At 36.4% G+C, this 18,732-nt stretch overlaps 2 protein-coding genes across 2 annotated transcripts in view; one reads left to right on the top strand and one right to left on the bottom strand.

Moving 5' to 3' along the window:
- Positions 1-18,732, bottom strand: part of mgat4c (mgat4 family member C) — a 60,481-nt gene that overhangs the window by 17,065 nt on the left and 24,684 nt on the right. The window lies entirely within an intron of this gene.
- The window catches only part of LOC107553930 (epidermal growth factor receptor kinase substrate 8-like protein 2), a 6,536-nt gene continuing 2,925 nt past the window's right edge, over positions 15,122-18,732 (top strand). The window contains exons 1-2 of the mRNA XM_016236275.1: positions 15,122-15,149; positions 15,381-15,558. Coding sequence (XP_016091761.1) covers positions 15,122-15,149; positions 15,381-15,558 — 206 coding nt within the window. The remainder of the gene's footprint in view (positions 15,150-15,380; positions 15,559-18,732) is intronic.

The following is an 18,732-nucleotide window of genomic DNA, read 5'->3' as shown; positions in this document are numbered from 1 at the left end:
AAATGGCGCAAATAAATAAATGTTCACCTTTTATTGGTATTTAGCCTTCATACAAACAAGAAATGTGAAATCACTGTCAAATAAATCTCAGACTCTCCTTATTAATATTAATATTTTTTACTTCAAACTATAGGCTAACATACTAGTCAAAAGTTTTTGAACAGTAAGATTTTTAATGTTTTTTAAAGAATTCTCTTCTGATAATTTCTATAATATAAATTTTAAAAAGAGCTTTTGAATGGTCTAGTGTATAATGTTACAAAAGCTTTTTATTTCAGATAAATGCTGATCTTTGGATTTTTCTATTCATCAAAGAATCCTGAAAAAATGTACTCAACTGTTTTAAATATTGATAATCAGCAAATCAGCATATTAAAATGATTGCTGAAGGATCATGTGACACTGAAGACTGGAGTAATGATGCTGAAAATTTAGCTTTGATCACATGAATAAATTACATTTTAAAATATATTCAGATAGAAAGCAGTTATTTTAAATAGTAAAAATATTTCAAAATGTTACTACTTTTGGTGCATTTTGGATCAAATAAATGCAGGCTTGGTGAGCAGAAGATAATTCTTTAAGAAACATTAAAAATCTTGCAGTTCGAAAACCTTTGACTGGTAGTGTAGGCTGATTATTCTTATAGATTGAAACGTGCATTAACCAGGATAACGAGTATGAAACATGCTCCGAGATGCTTCAGAAAACAAAAAAATAGAGCAACAACAAAAGCATGTTGCTGGAAATTGTCTGCCAGCAGGAGGCGCTGTGAGAACAGTGGAACTAACGGTTTCTCCAGTAATGGCTGTAAACAAAGCAGCTCCGCTCATGAACAGTACTTTATCAGATAAAAATGGCATCTAAACAGTGGCGTAACTTTGCTTTGAAAAGTGGTGGGGACACCGTGCAACTCGTTTTGCTAGTTTTTTATTTAATAACCTAATTTACTTGGGGACTGGGTTTAGAGTTGAACAAACTTAATTTTTGCTTTTCAAAAATACATCGATGTACCAGGGGCGGTGCCAGAGAATTTTGAACGCAGGTAGATCATTGACAGAGGGAGCTGGGCAATTCAGGGCTCCAGACTCATTCTTCCCACTGCTCGCTCTTTTGCTATTAACTTTCTCAGTTGGCTGCATGAGCACTTTTTTTTTTTTTTGCGCTACAACATGCTGTTAATCAATGCACGCTGATGAACTTTCATGGTAGTTTATAGTTAGATGGAAACGAAAGTAGTTAACATTCAACCTGTTCTTTTTCATCAGTTTTTTTTCTCGCAATTGCGAGTTTATAAGTCCAATTTTGAGGGGGGAAAAAAGACTGATATATTCTCAGAATTGTGAGTTGATATAAAGTTGCAATTGCGAGAAAAAAAAGTCTGAATTGTTAGTTTATATCTCGCAGTTCTGACTTTATTTCTCGCAATTGCGAGTTTATATCATGCAATTCTGACTTTTTTTCTCGCTTTTGTCAGTTTACATATCTCAATTATGACTTTTTAACTCGAAATTTAGCTCGAAAAAACCTTCTCTGCTTTAAGAAGCGGTCTTTTACTTGACTTAAGCGTGAAAACAATATTCAATATTCATCAATATTCGCGTCCTTTTTGCTGAGCGCACCTTCTGCAATTAATAGTAAATATAACCAAAAAAGGTCATTATAATTTTTATATGAAAAATAAAATAAATATAAGGAAAACTCGCCCACTTGATTTTGTAATATTCTTTAATTTTGTAGTCCATATGAAAAGGTGCATTTCTATTAAAGGCACGTCCATGTGGAGATTCAGAAAGCACTAGTTTATTTATTAATAAATAATTCAAATGTCTTCTTTTCTCCTGACACGTTCATAATCACTTTGCCGGTGCTTTGAGGCAATTGCTTTATGCGCGAGCTTGAGCGCGAAATAAGCTCTAGCCTAATACGTCTGCCTATAGCCTATGTGGCGCTTATAAATTATATATTTAATAATTAATATATTATTATATTAATCAATTTGATATAACGTGCGTCTAGTTGACTAGAAAAATCTTTAGTAGATCTTTAGGAGGAAGTCGTGGCCTAATGGTTAGAGAGTTGGACTCGTAACCCAAAGGTTGCGGGTTTGAGTCTCGTACTGGCAGGGATTGCAGATGAGGGGAGTGAATGTCCAGCACTCTCTCCCACCTTCAATACCATGACTGGGGTGCCCTTGAGCCCCCAACTGCTCCCCGGGCATGGCTGCCCACTGCTCCGGGTGTGTGTGTTCACTGCTGTGTGTGTGTACTTTGGATGGGATAAATGCAGAGCACTAATTCCGAGTATGAGTCACCATACTTGGCCACATGTCACATCACATAGTAGAGGGCAGGCCTATACTCAGCACAAGGAAGCTCTCTGTTTTTAAAATAAAATGCTATCGCGTAATGACATTACGAAAAGTGCGACAGCTGCAAATATATCGTTATTGCACTGCACGAGTTATGCATGCATAAGGAGTCAAATTTTTATTTTATCACCCTAATTAGGTTATGAAGAATGATTTGTTGATCTTGTTTTCCCTTTAATACATAGCCTACCTTCCGCAATATATTTTTCAATTACTTTCAAAAAGTGGTAGGGACAGTATCGACCCTGGCAAAAAGTGGTGGGGACATGTCCCACCCGTCCCACCCGCAAATTACGCCTATGCATCTAAACTAGGAACACGTCTCATGAACCCTACCCGATCATATCAAAATGCCATCTAAACTATTCTGAAGACAGTCGGTTTCCTTCAGAAATACATTCATATAAAACACCCGCAACGTGCAGTGCTCATGTTTATTCAACGAAGTCAAACGCCACAAATAAATCAATGTATGGGAAACTGGTAATGTATATCGAAATATAGGAAATGTGTTTAAAAATCATATCACCGTTATTGAAAAAAAATATATTGTGATACATATTGATATTGAATTATTGTCCAGCCCTACCCAGCTGTTTACCTTCACAGACATAACCAACTGTTTTTGTAACTCATGTGATTTTAACGTAAACTTGTGTGTGAATGAGAACTTAGTTTAGTACTCACATGCTGTGACAGCCGCTTTCTGTCCGTGTGCTTCGGATGTGTGCTCTCAGAAAACGTATATCAGAAGTTTAAACTAATATGGTTTAAAACGCATGATTTCAGCGCGATAAACATGATAATCAGAACCAAAACAGATGTTTTTTTAGCAGGTACGAGCTGTAATGGCGCAGCTCTATTCTGGAAAAGGGGCAGGGAGCAGCAGCTCATTTGCATTTAAAGAGACAGGCACGAAAAACAGCGTGTTTCTGCTTCCACTCAAAATAGGCATTTTCAAAATTATATAATAAATGATCTGTGGGGTATTTTGAGCTGAAACTTTACAGACACATTCTGGGGACACCAGAGACTTATATTACATATAGTAAAAGGGGCATAATATGTCTCCTTTAAGCATAATTGCTGTAGTACTTATACATAAGAAAATCTTCTACTAAGAAAAACATAGTCTATTAACAATGTACAAAACAATCAGCTTAGCAACAAGATGAACACTGCAATATAACAATATTATAGCAATATTAATACTTTATCAGTTATCTGGATCAGCTTTGCTATGGATGACAATGAAAATTTGTAAATTTCAGACCACTGGATACTGCATTTGACCAATCAAAATCGTACGTTTTAGAATGCGAAACTGTCATAAATAACAGAACTGTGTGTGTGAATGTAATCCAACTAATCATAAATCAATAAAGAACACAGTTGGATTCTAGTATAAAAAGGTGTGTTTTTTTTCTGTATTGCATAACCACCATTATGTATTACGTTGCTTGCAAGTAAAATCCTTAATGTCTGAAGTCATTAGCATAAAGTGCCTAATTAGAATGAAATTAGCATAAATCTGGACAGAAACAGATAGGTTCAGATTTCTTTAATTATTTAATATTATATAAAGTTCTTAATAGCTTGGAAAGCTTTTTTTAGCTGTTGAACCAACTGAACTGGTAAGGAAAACATCTTCACATCACAGTGGGCATTCATTAAGTATTAATTCTCCACAAATCTGAATTATGACCAACCAAAATTATTCATACTAATCCATTACTTTTCATTATTTACATGACATTTTTCTCTATTACTTATTTAAATGAACTTCACTGATGTTTTTCCATTTAATTTAATTTTAATTGTGTGAGTGATGGAAATATGAGGAAATTAGAAATGATACAGTATGACTTACAAACTGTTGATTTGTGCCATTTAGCGAAACTAACTGGGAAAATTGGGGGGGAAACAAACTGCAATATTTTTTTTTCCACTGCTGTAGAAATACAAGTCTTATCTCCTTCAGTAATGCCTGCTTAGGGAGATGTTCATATGGAGTCAAACGAGGCTCTAAGCCATTTGTAACACAATCAGTCCTTAATTAACGAGCACAACTCTGCTCACTGACATTTATGCTTGTAGCTGTGTAGAATAACTTCCTGACTTCCATACAACAGTTCAACCATTTACAATTAAATTCCCCATTCACACTTTTAAAATGAACACTGTCACATCACAACATTACACAAAAAGTCACAGCCATTACGACCCAATAAAATCATTAATCGCCAGTCTGGTCATAAAGAATAGTTCTTCCAAAACTGAAAATCTAATAACAATCAAGTCATCCCAGATTTAGATCAGTTTGTTTCTATACCTTAAAAGATTTGGAGAAACTGAACCCCTTGCTCAGCAATGGATTCTCTGCAGTGAATGGGTGATTGGAATGAGAGTCCAAACAACTTATAAATGATTTTGTCTGCTTTGTCTTTAAATTTGCTCTTCCTAACGATTGAAATCAATCTTTGATATGCATATATTGCTGAGAGGTTGAAGTGAATGTGTTGTCAGTGATTCTCTTGTGAATCGTAACACATTGCAAGTTTTTGGGAAAAAAGAGAGGAATAAATAAACATTTCAGAATAAACCTGCTGCTGCAGCTGCCTCTTCTTTTGGCTTCCAGTCTCTCTGTCGGCTTTGAAGTTTCCCAGCAAAAGCCCGAGGTAAAATGAAACGCCAAACTTTTTTTTTTAACTTAACAAAGGTAAACTTTCAGCGGAGTTTTAAACCACAGGAAGAGCTCACGCTTGGTATCTTTCTGATGTTTAGCACACGCAGCACATGTTCCCTGGTTGCTCTAAGAATCAATTTTGTGCGTAGTCTTCCAGTCTTCCAGAACAGCTCTTCCACACTAATGGTGGGAAAGAAGAACAATGGCCTGTTCTATTGCAAGCACAACTGAATATCGAATCAGATAGCTGTAAAAGCCAAGGTTCTTTAATTATTGATGATAACAGAAAGGATTTAGAAATTGAAGATAAAACCCTTGTTGTATTAAGACACTCATGCACACAATACACATTCTTTTCTTTTTTGTTTCTTCCTCTCTACTCTCATTTCACCGTCCTTGTATAAAGATACATACATGTACATATCTTTCAAGCTGCCATATTCTCACGTTAGTCAAGTTTTCTTTGTAGCCAAAATAGTTTGTTTTTATGTAACCATTTTCAATCATTATTATTAGAATGAAAGGAATAGTTCATTCACAAATTTGCTGAAAATGTACTCAATCCTCAAGCCATCCAAATTACAGATGAATTTGATTCTTCATCAGAACAGTTTTGAATAAATTTAGCATTACACCTCTTGCTCACCAATGGATACACTGCAGTGAATGGGTGCCATCAGAATGAGAGTCCAGAAAGCTGATCAAAGAATCACAATAATCCACAAGTAATACACACAACTCCAGTCCATCAATTAACATCTCGTGAAGTGAAAAGTGTTTGTAAGAAACAAATCCTTCATTAATTAATTGCCTCCAGCTAAAATACAGATCTTCTCCATAATTTTACTTCCAGTAATATTATATCTGAATCAGCAGAGAACTATGCAGAGATCAAGTACCATTTACAAGTGAAAAAGTCTCAAACTATTCTACACAAAATTGTCAGTGGATTTTGAAATGAAACAACAACAAGGGATGGTCTTTTACACTGAAGGAGGCTTTGTTATGGATTATGGAATTGTATATGGAAAATTACTGAATTTCTCCAGATCTGTTCCAATGAAGGAACAAACACATCTATTGGATGGCCTCAGGATGACAAACAGGGTATATTTCATAAATACTCAGAGAAGACACTCAGACAGAGATGTATCCTTTGCATTGTGATCACATGCTACCATAACTTTTATTTAGTAAGAGCAAGAAAATATTCTTTTTCAAGATGTGTCCCCTTTAAATATTCCAGAATAACAACCTGCACAGGCTCTGTCTTGAGGCAAAGCCCACCATAGTTCAGGATGGAAGTTAAGGAGGCCCAGACTTCAGGGAGCAAAAGCAGTGCTCCCGTATTACAGATTATGCTTGTACCCAGGGCTGTTTCTAGCCAATTTGGTGCCCTAGGCGAAATCCCTATTGCGCACCCCCCCCCCCCCCATATATAATTATTTTCAGAGACCAGTTGCTTGTCACATTCAAATTGGTTGTCATAGTAACGACACTAATTTGTGGAAATTCAGTGCATTGAGTTCCACAAATTTGAATGCATTATTTGTAAATTGACTGTTAAGATAAACATTTTGCACAATTTAGTATCTATAATATCATTGTGTTGCCACTAGATGCCTGTATAGCCCTATGTAACAATCCCTAGTGGCTAAGACATTGCACATAATTCACACATAAATCACACACATAAATTAATTTTATTACATTTTGATTTGGATACTATATACTATACTACTACATATTATTTAGATATTATCAATGGCTACTTTTTTGTCTTTATCTGTTTTTTGTTCCCTCACAGCAACCCAGATCCACCTTTGGCTAGTTTCCCACAATTTCCAAGCTTCCTGAAAATGAATATGCAGTACAGTTGCAGTGAATCCATTTGCACGGCAGAATAATAATGAAGAAAAAGTGCTCTCAAAAATGCAATTAATCTTATGTAAAACGCCTGCTCAATGCCTCTAATTAGATGCCATTTTAATAACTGCGTATGTTGTACAAGAAAGACAGTTTAGCAAAGCTGGTAAACACCATTGTTCATTTGTTTGATGACATAAGAGCAAAAGTAAATTGATTTTGTTTACTGGAATATAACCAATCACTCTTTTAGATGAAATAAACCCTCTAGAAAAGTACTGCAACATGCTAAAACCCACACAAAATGTGGCATATTGCTAGTAACAACACATTTTGACTGTACAACACTATCAAACAGATGAGATACGCATTCAGAAAAATAAAAACAAATGTAAATAAAAACATAAATGCATTTTAAACGTGAAATTGGATTCACATCTTTGGCATTCAGGCTATGCTTTACACCAATGTGAACATGGCACTGTGGGAGTAGACGCTTTTGGCAAAGGATTACACTGAGCCTGCGGAATAAACCAAACACATTACCAATAGAAACACCAGTCCATGTTATAGAAGCATGGTGTCATCATGTTTGGGTTATCCAATTGTAGGTGAAAACAGGGTTCTCCCACGACCGTCTTTGGGATGATAACATCTTCCAACGTTATTATACTATTACAGGTCACAGACTGGGTCGACAACTGAGGATTGTGGAAAGGTTACTGTTTCCTCGGGCTGTGATGTGAACTGCTCTGTGCTACAGAATGCTTGATGTACTGATAAGGTTTTGGTGATAGGCTGTCAGTCAACATGCATTGTCAAAAGGTACTGTATGAAGGTTGTAAAAGAATATTCCGGATTCAGTACAGTTAAAAGAATAGTTCTCCCACAAAATGAAAATTTGCTGAACATTTACTCACCCACAAGCAATTCAAGATGTAGATAAGTTATAATATTATGGATAATGTAATAGTATGAATGGAGGACTCGTATTTTAGTAGGAAGCAAAGGTTTGAAGCTAAAATATCTTGATCCATTGGCGATGTAATGCTATATTCCTCCAAATCTGTTAAAGAATCACCTTCAGGCCATTCAATATGTAAATGAGTTTGAGTACATTTTCAGCACATTTTCATTTTTGGGTGAATTATTCTTTCAGACAGTTGACAGCATTTGTGGCACAATGTTGATTATAGAAAAAATTCTCATTTCAACTTGTTCCTCCTTTTTAAAAAAAAAAAAAAAAAAAGCAAACATTTGGGTTACAGTAAGGCATTTACAATGGAAGTAAATGGTGCCAATTTATAAATGTTAAAATAGTCAATATTTCAATATAACAGTATGAGTGTTAACTTGCTAAAATGCTTACAAAATGCTAAATATCCTTTTCTGGTTAGTTTGATCAAATTTTAAATCTTTGTTGAAATGACCATGCAACAATTGTAAAAATTATAACTTAAACAGTGTCACGGCTCAAACAATACACAAGCTCATTGCCACATTAACCATCTGATGGTTTTCACTAGAATGGACAAAACTTTAAAAGCCATTTTTAAGTATGCAGGCTGTGATGTTACATCTAAGCTGCCATGAATAATTATTTTGCACCCTTTAATAATTTATATAGAGATAATAGTTTATACTGTTGTTTTATAAGTATATAAATATATAAAGTTGATAATTACATTTTTATTGTGGCAATTTATTAAGAGTGACATGCTGAATGGCTACAATTATGAGACTGTTAAAATATATGGTCAGTTATCTGGAGCGTGTAAAACAAACTGCGATTGCAGGCGAAAACAAATCTGCCTGTTGTGTAGTGGAGTGCCAGTTTCCAGCGTTCAGCATGTTTATTTATTTATGGGCTTCAAGAAAGAAGGTCTTGGCACAGGCTGGACACTGGGCCACTGCGGTTATCCTCAACGCTCTACGACTGGGCGAGGAGGAGGGAGGTAGGCCAGCACATTAATGATGCATGGGGACCAGTACGTTCAGTTTAAAGTTCTCCATGCTCTGTGAAGGCTCGCTGAAATATGCATGAGCTACACCGCATGTGCAGGCTGCAGCACGTCAAGTTACTTTCCACCTTGGTGGATGGTGCAGCGGCTCACGGCGCGCTTGCAGCAAAGCAAACGCAGGCTTTTCTGAAAAAGGATGCTTGAGTCGTAAGTTGTCCATTATAATAAACCAGTTTTGCATGCCTGTGTTTATCATGTAGAGTTATTTAGTGTTTTATAGCTTGCTTGTGTCATAAAGTAGATTTACAAGGCAAGGAACAATACACAGGAAAACACCATGTTTATTATAATGTATGTTCTGTCCATATAGACGTTGCTTTAAAGTTTGCAACTTTCTCAGGAATTCAGATTTGTCAACGTATCATTAAAACAGAAAGTTTGTTTTTTTTCTAACCGATTTAAAGGAAAAACAAGGATTTTCAAAGTAGCTTGTTATCCCGGCTTGTTAGTTATAATGAGTTGTTTGTTCATAGACTGGCCTCTAGACAAAGTTGTTTGGACTGCTGGATTTCAACATGAAATTAAAAGTGACCCTGTTTAATTTTTTTGTTGCATTGGTCTTGCCTTATTTTGAAAAATTCATTGGTGCCCGGTTTTCCAAATAAATTCAAAATGAAATAAATCTTCCCCTGAAACGACTATTGGATAATGTTAATCAACAGCCAATTAGTTATTTAGACACTGTTTTATCAAACTAACAGAAACCTGACTCCATTCTGGCATAAAATCTCTACTTTTTATCCAGATGCAGAGGTAACACTTTAGTGTAGGGACCAATTCTCACCTAGTTTCTTAATAGCATGCCTATTATTAATATATTGGCCTTTTATTAGTACTTTTAAAGCACATATTATAAGCATATGACCATATGCATGAGGTGCAGAGATCGCAAGGCTAAAAATACTACATCTAACTTCTAAAAATAATGTCAAGTGTTGACTACTTAACTGTAGTCAGCTGTAGCCTCACTTATGAAAGAAACTTCAAAGTATTGTGCTGTGTTGCTATTTCTATCACACAGGTCGAACAGCGACCTCCAACATGTTAGGATACGCTATCACTTCGTGGCACGTAATGCCAATGAGCTCTCTGTGCAGCCGGGTGAGGTGCTGGAGGTACGGATAACCCTCAGTGAGGAGGTGGAGGAGGATGGGGAACAGGGCAGAACAGGTCTGAGGTACACCGTGTGGGAGGCAGAAAAAGAGAAAACACGACTACAGCTCTCATGCAGTGCTCAAGGTCTAGAAGACTCTGTAGGCCGATGTTTGAACATAAATGATAAAAAAAAAACATCCTGCTGGTCAAAAGTTTGTGGGAAACCTTAGGGAAACTATATTGAACACAACTTATCTAGATGATAAAAATCATAAATCTTGTTCTGTCTACTTTATGATGCCTTGTTGATACTCCGTTTGCAAATGAACATTATCATAGTATGCACTTAAAGAAGTAGTTCACCCAAAAATGAAAATTTGCTGAAAATGTACTCATCCTCAGCCAATCCAAGATATAGATGAGTTTTTTCTTCACTGGAACAGATTTGCGGAAATGTATAATTTCATCACTTGCTCACCGATGGATCCTCTGCAGTGAATGGGTGCCATCAAAATGAGCTGCTAAAAATATTGACACAGACAAATTCATCAATAAGATGTTTTTCATTTCAATTCTTTGTTTTTCAGCTATAATGCATCCTATATACATAATGTTGCTAATATTGTCTCGTCTGAATCAGTTATAAAGTTGAATAAAGTTAATTAATGGACTGGAGTCATTTGATTACTTATAGACTTATCTGTATCTTGGATGGCCTGAGGGTGAGTACATTTTAAGCAAATTTTCATTTTTGGGTGAACTATTTTATTTTTATACCTTTTAGTGAACATTTCCTAAAAAATTACAAATAAATTTCCCTTAGTGTGAAGACATTTTTTTTCCACTATAAAGATCCTTTTTGTAGAATGGAAAGGTTCCATGGACGTTGTTCTTCATGGAACCATAAATGCCATTAAAAAGCCTTTTATGTTCAAGAGTGTAAGCCCTTGCAAATGCACAATACCCATAACAATTTAGAAAGCTGAAGTCAAGCATGTAGGAAGGCATCCTTTCAACCTGTCACTTTCAGATGTCTGCCATTTCTCTCAAAACAGCCTCCAACCCTGAGGCACTCTATTTACATGAGAACTACTGAAGTGATCAAGAGGGATTACCCCCGATTGGCTAATCCATCTGGAAACATGGATAATCGTGTTTCTTGACATGCCCGGCCTGAGCCTGGTATAACTGGGATTTCATTTTAGGATCCCAATGGTAGGATGTATCATTGGCAAACAGTATGACACAACCACTGCACCAAAACCTTTTAGTTAAAATTTGACAACATGTTGAATGAACAAGGAAAAGTCCCAATAATAGATTTGTCCCAGAAAAAATACTGATTCATGCACACTCATGCAGTTTACAGTATTAATAGTAGACATGAATCTCACGTGCTTCTAGGTCTTGGAAAACAATAAACAGTGGCGGCTGCTGAGGAACCGCAGCGGTCAGTTGGGCTACGTGCCGTGTAATGTGCTAGAAGAGGTCAAACCAGGAGAGCAGCAGTACAACCGTGCTGCTCTCTTCAACAGCCAGGTTGGCATGCAGTCCAAAAACCTCACAGTAACATTGTTTATCACACAGTCTGGTTTATTACTTGCATTCTACAAGGCACATTTCATGAACTTTCATGTCTTATTACTTTTTGTGTAAGCATTATTGCAAGAAAAAAATAGTTATATCGAGAGTCACTGAGAATGGTACAGGGGTCATTTAGCAAACATCTATTATAAATGAAAATATACTTTTATCACCGGCTTTAACAAACTACAACTGGCAAATAGACATTAGTCAGGTTAGATGGCATGTTTTATGGACATTTTTTATGAAAGTTTTTTTTTGGATGAAAAATGTTTCATCAAGTTGTTAAACAACAGTACAGTCCATTCAATGCACAGTTTCTATCCCTTACAGCATTTACATTTCTGTCAAAAATTAAATATGGCGCTACCCCTAATAAGGCCTATAGTTCTATGAATTACATGCAATCTGTAATGATCTGTAAGAAAGGAGGTGTGTTGAAAATGGACAGTGACTTCAGCTCATTTAGTTTAGCATTAGTGGTACAGGACAAATACAATGTCTTATGTAGTGAAATCTAGTAGATATGTTGGATGAATTGATGTCAGGTGATTTTGGCCTATTGTTTTTTAAATGTCTTTTTTTATTTTCTATCTATCTATCTATCTATCTATCTATCTATCTATCTATCTATCTATCTATCTATCTATCTATCTATCTATCTATCTATCTTGAAAGAAACTTCAAAGTATTGTGCTGTGTTGCTATTTCTATCACACAGGTCGAACAGCGACCTCCAACATGTTAGGATACGCTATCACTTCGTGGCACGTAATGCCAATGAGCTCTCTGTGCAGCCGGGTGAGGTGCTGGAGGTACGGATAACCCTCAGTGAGGAGGTGGAGGAGGATGGGGAACAGGGCAGAACAGGTCTGAGGTACACCGTGTGGGAGGCAGAAAAAGAGAAAACACGACTACAGCTCTCATGCAGTGCTCAAGGTCTAGAAGACTCTGTAGGCCGATGTTTGAACATAAATGATAAAAAAAAAACATCCTGCTGGTCAAAAGTTTGTGGGAAACCTTAGGGAAACTATATTGAACACAACTTATCTAGATGATAAAAATCATAAATCTTGTTCTGTCTACTTTATGATGCCTTGTTGATACTCCGTTTGCAAATGAACATTATCATAGTATGCACTTAAAGAAGTAGTTCACCCAAAAATGAAAATTTGCTGAAAATGTACTCATCCTCAGCCAATCCAAGATATAGATGAGTTTTTTCTTCACTGGAACAGATTTGCGGAAATGTATAATTTCATCACTTGCTCACCGATGGATCCTCTGCAGTGAATGGGTGCCATCAAAATGAGCTGCTAAAAATATTGACACAGACAAATTCATCAATAAGATGTTTTTCATTTCAATTCTTTGTTTTTCAGCTATAATGCATCCTATATACATAATGTTGCTAATATTGTCTCGTCTGAATCAGTTATAAAGTTGAATAAAGTTAATTAATGGACTGGAGTCATTTGATTACTTATAGACTTATCTGTATCTTGGATGGCCTGAGGGTGAGTACATTTTAAGCAAATTTTCATTTTTGGGTGAACTATTTTATTTTTATACCTTTTAGTGAACATTTCCTAAAAAATTACAAATAAATTTCCCTTAGTGTGAAGACATTTTTTTTCCACTATAAAGATCCTTTTTGTAGAATGGAAAGGTTCCATGGACGTTGTTCTTCATGGAACCATAAATGCCATTAAAAAGCCTTTTATGTTCAAGAGTGTAAGCCCTTGCAAATGCACAATACCCATAACAATTTAGAAAGCTGAAGTCAAGCATGTAGGAAGGCATCCTTTCAACCTGTCACTTTCAGATGTCTGCCATTTCTCTCAAAACAGCCTCCAACCCTGAGGCACTCTATTTACATGAGAACTACTGAAGTGATCAAGAGGGATTACCCCCGATTGGCTAATCCATCTGGAAACATGGATAATCGTGTTTCTTGACATGCCCGGCCTGAGCCTGGTATAACTGGGATTTCATTTTAGGATCCCAATGGTAGGATGTATCATTGGCAAACAGTATGACACAACCACTGCACCAAAACCTTTTAGTTAAAATTTGACAACATGTTGAATGAACAAGGAAAAGTCCCAATAATAGATTTGTCCCAGAAAAAATACTGATTCATGCACACTCATGCAGTTTACAGTATTAATAGTAGACATGAATCTCACGTGCTTCTAGGTCTTGGAAAACAATAAACAGTGGCGGCTGCTGAGGAACCGCAGCGGTCAGTTGGGCTACGTGCCGTGTAATGTGCTAGAAGAGGTCAAACCAGGAGAGCAGCAGTACAACCGTGCTGCTCTCTTCAACAGCCAGGTTGGCATGCAGTCCAAAAACCTCACAGTAACATTGTTTATCACACAGTCTGGTTTATTACTTGCATTCTACAAGGCACATTTCATGAACTTTCATGTCTTATTACTTTTTGTGTAAGCATTATTGCAAGAAAAAAATAGTTATATCGAGAGTCACTGAGAATGGTACAGGGGTCATTTAGCAAACATCTATTATAAATGAAAATATACTTTTATCACCGGCTTTAACAAACTACAACTGGCAAATAGACATTAGTCAGGTTAGATGGCATGTTTTATGGACATTTTTTATGAAAGTTTTTTTTTGGATGAAAAATGTTTCATCAAGTTGTTAAACAACAGTACAGTCCATTCAATGCACAGTTTCTATCCCTTACAGCATTTACATTTCTGTCAAAAATTAAATATGGCGCTACCCCTAATAAGGCCTATAGTTCTATGAATTACATGCAATCTGTAATGATCTGTAAGAAAGGAGGTGTGTTGAAAATGGACAGTGACTTCAGCTCATTTAGTTTAGCATTAGTGGTACAGGACAAATACAATGTCTTATGTAGTGAAATCTAGTAGATATGTTGGATGAATTGATGTCAGGTGATTTTGGCCTATTGTTTTTTAAATGTCTTTTTTTTTTTTCTATCTATCTATCTATCTATCTATCTATCTATCTATCTATCTATCTATCTATCTATCTATCTATCTATCTATCTATCTATCTGTCTGTCTATCCATTAATTAATTAATTTATTAGTTTATACATGTTTAGTGCTAGAAAATTACATAGAAATGTTAGGGTGTATATTTAGAAAGGTTCCAGTATTGCTTACAGGGTAGAAAAATTGCACACCTCATGGAAAATGAACAGAAATAGGTTAATATAATATATCAGACCATTTTCTGAAGGTTAAGCACTTTCTTTCACTAACCACTTGTGGAAAAGGAGAAAATACTTCATTTAAAAATATATATATTTTCAGACTCTTTTTTGTACCCTGTTCATGGAAAGTGCACACATACTGTATATTCTCCCACTCTACATGGCAGGCGTTGACTCTTTCTTTTTCTTCCCCTCTGTTTTTCCCTGGCTTTTGTTTTATCTCTACAGGCTGTGAAACCTTACAAAGTTACCTCCACTGGCCCTGTAAATCACGCTGAGGTTTTGGAGATGAATAAATCCTCCAGGGATAAAGATAGTACGTACCTCTTATCTGCTCGCTGTATTTGCTGTGAGATGGAGAGTGGGGAGAGTCTGCCGAAAAAATGCAGAGAAGTGGGAAATGAATTTGGTGTGAGAGTGCTCTTATGTACATAGATTGCAGATTCCCACCAGAGCTCATTGCTCCTGTCTTGGGCAATCTTATTCACTGTGTCTCTGTCCCAGTGCTTGTTTCTCTATCTCTCGCTTCTTCTGCCTATTTCTCTAGATCGCAACCAACAGAAGGAGGTAAATGATGAACTGCTGAAGAGGATAACCGACAATAAGGCCCAGCCCCCAGCTCGAAACTTTCAGGAGGAGTGCTCAACTACATCTGTGCCCATCACATTTGATTCCCAGCCCTTTGAGGTCCATGCTTGGCTCAATGCAAAGGGCTTCTCTAGACCGTGAGTGACACGTGAGCTGTGACATGTGACACTTTCACTGATATATATGGGTGGTGTAACCTAGTGGTTAAACATATTGGCTATTAGCTGAGGTTACAAGTTCAAACCTCACAGGCGATGAACCATGTACCCTTGAGGAAGGTACTTACCCCCCAGTTTGCTCCAGGGGGACTATGATAAAGATGTACTGTAAACATACATAATAATATGTACAGTATAAGAATGTTGTAAGGGTCACATTATCTTGCAAACACCACTGGCTTTATCCTAAACTACAGCTGGCAAATCATTTAATGAATATGGTGCTTATTTCTAATGAGCCCAATTTACACATACTGTAAAAAATAAATTGCTGAATAAGGTTGAATCCAAGGCAACTTGATGCATCTCGACTATAATAATTGTACTCAGTAACGCTACTATGATTTGTCCATTTAAATTTGTGCTAATTCAGCCAATACATTCGTCAAGACAACAGCAGATTTCCTGTTCAACAAATTTTCATTTAGTAACAGAATAAATTAATTTTAGAAATGAATTTGAATAAATTAATTTCACTCAATATGTAGGAACAACGATCCTACAAAGCGAAGATATTTATAGTTTTAAAGGAGTCATGAACTGAGAAATCAAAATTCCCTTGATCTTTTGACATATAAGAGGTCATTGTGCTATAAAATCATTCTGTACGTTTCAGAACTCAAAACTTTCTTGTTAGTCTAAAAATCATCTTAAATTGAAGACAATCTGCCAAAATGACAGCTTGCAAAATGTACAGCTCCACCTAAACACCGCCTCTGCAGAAGAAGATCAACGGCTGCTTCTACGTCACTGCCTGTTTAGCCCCGCCCACCGATTCTACATCACTGCCTGTTTAGCCCCCATCACATTTGATTCCCAGCCCTTTGAGGTCCATGCTTGGCTCAATGCAAAGGGCTTCTCTAGACCGTGAGTGACACGTGAGCTGTGACATGTGACACTTTCACTGATATATATGGGTGGTGTAACCTAGTGGTTAAACATATTGGCTATTAGCTGAGGTTACAAGTTCAAACCTCACAGGCGATGAACCATGTACCCTTGAGGAAGGTACTTACCCCCCAGTTTGCTCCAGGGGGACTATGATAAAGATGTACTGTAAACATACATAATAATATGTACAGTATAAGAATGTTGTAAGGGTCACATTATCTTGCAAACACCACTGGCTTTATCCTAAACTACAGCTGGCAAATCATTTAATGAATATGGTGCTTATTTCTAATGAGCCCAATTTACACATACTGTAAAAAATAAATTGCTGAATAAGGTTGAATCCAAGGCAACTTGATGCATCTCGACTATAATAATTGTACTCAGTAACGCTACTATGATTTGTCCATTTAAATTTGTGCTAATTCAGCCAATACATTCGTCAAGACAACAGCAGATTTCCTGTTCAACAAATTTTCATTTAGTAACAGAATAAATTAATTTTAGAAATGAATTTGAATAAATTAATTTCACTCAATATGTAGGAACAACGATCCTACAAAGCGAAGATATTTATAGTTTTAAAGGAGTCATGAACTGAGAAATCAAAATTCCCTTGATCTTTTGACATATAAGAGGTCATTGTGCTATAAAATCATTCTGTCCGTTTCAGAACTCAAAACTTTCTTGTTAGTCTAAAAATCATCTTATATTGAAGACAATCTGCCAAAACGACAGCTTGCAAAATGTACAGCTCCACCTAAACACCGCCTCTGCAGAAGAAGATCAACGGCTGCTTCTACGTCACTGCCTGTTTAGCCCCGCCCACCGATTCTACATCACTGCCTGTTTAGCCCCACCCACCGATTCTACATCACTGCCTGTTTAGCCCCGCCCACCATGCAGGTCTACACAGAAACCAAACAATAAACTTTATTTGATGAACTTTATTATTACAGTTTTTCTCAGTCGCTTTGGTGCATTTCTCAGATCAGAAATGAAATTCTCAAAACTACTTGTTCAACCTCCACATCATCTAGTCAATTGAGCACATTATAAAAGCAGTTTCTCATTCTTTTGAACAAGTTGCGATTGCTTTGGTACATTCATGCAATTGATTATGTACATTTATCTGCGGTTTCCTACATTATCAGTTGCTAATGTGATGTTGCTTAAAATGTATTATATAGTTCTCTGTGCAACAGTCTTACACCCCAAAACATCTAGTCATTAGTTCATCGTATAAGTCATTAAATGCTAAATGGTTGATCTAGTTGTCATAAACTGTCAAGCATATTTTCTACACATTTCTATAAGACTTTTTGTAAATTTGCCATGAATTGTGCAAGTGAATCTTGACTTTCACTAATGAAGAGAATGTAGATCAGCTAATGATAAACCAGTTCTCTGAAATAGCTCAAAGGTGCATCTCATGAACCTTCAATTGGAAAGCATAGACAGAGGGCAACACAAGAGTTACAAATTCTGACAATGGATATTTCCTCCCCTTTGGCCTGGTAAATCAACAGTAGCTCTGTGGCCGATGACATTTCAACCACACCTTCTGCTTTTGGTCAGGTTGAGGCCAGCCTCATTCACATATACTGTATGAAGTTGTGAGATGGTTCACTTGACTCCAATTCCACGTTACATTGCAAGGGAAGATATTCACTGTGATGTAGACGAGAATCTGTGGACCGACAGACTGGCATGTCAGGAGATGTAGACAGACTACACTGCAATTCCTCATACAGTGCTGCATGCAAAAGCAAAGTTCTGCCTAAGGGGTGTTTTCTGTGTTTGCCTTTCTAATTTTTATTTTATTTTCGCCTTTGTGCCCATATTTATTTTCTATCACATTGACGTTGTTAAGGTTTTTTTTTGTCAGACCACTAGTAAAGTGTAACTGTGAATCCTATCTAGTCTCTTTCAATCAATATCCCACATACAATAATGTGTAAATGTGCACTTTTGAAATGGATATATGACATACATAAGAAGTGCAGCATTCTGCATTTCAATACAGTAACTGTCATCCAAACTGTTGCCATAGTTTACATCAGGTAATACTAACAAAGTGCACTCTTATGTTGACAACATGACTAAGCATTTTGACTATCTTGTTTGTGAACAATGACAGAAGGACTTTTCATTCTGATGGCACTGATATGTTCATTGACATAAATACTTGCTTTTGAGAGA

This window comes from Sinocyclocheilus grahami, unplaced genomic scaffold (genome assembly GCF_001515645.1).
Source record: "Sinocyclocheilus grahami isolate Dianchi unplaced genomic scaffold, SAMN03320097.WGS_v1.1 scaffold487.1, whole genome shotgun sequence".
NCBI classification, from domain to species: Eukaryota; Metazoa; Chordata; class Actinopteri; order Cypriniformes; family Cyprinidae; genus Sinocyclocheilus; species Sinocyclocheilus grahami.
This window is presented reverse-complemented; position numbering and strand designations above follow the sequence as displayed.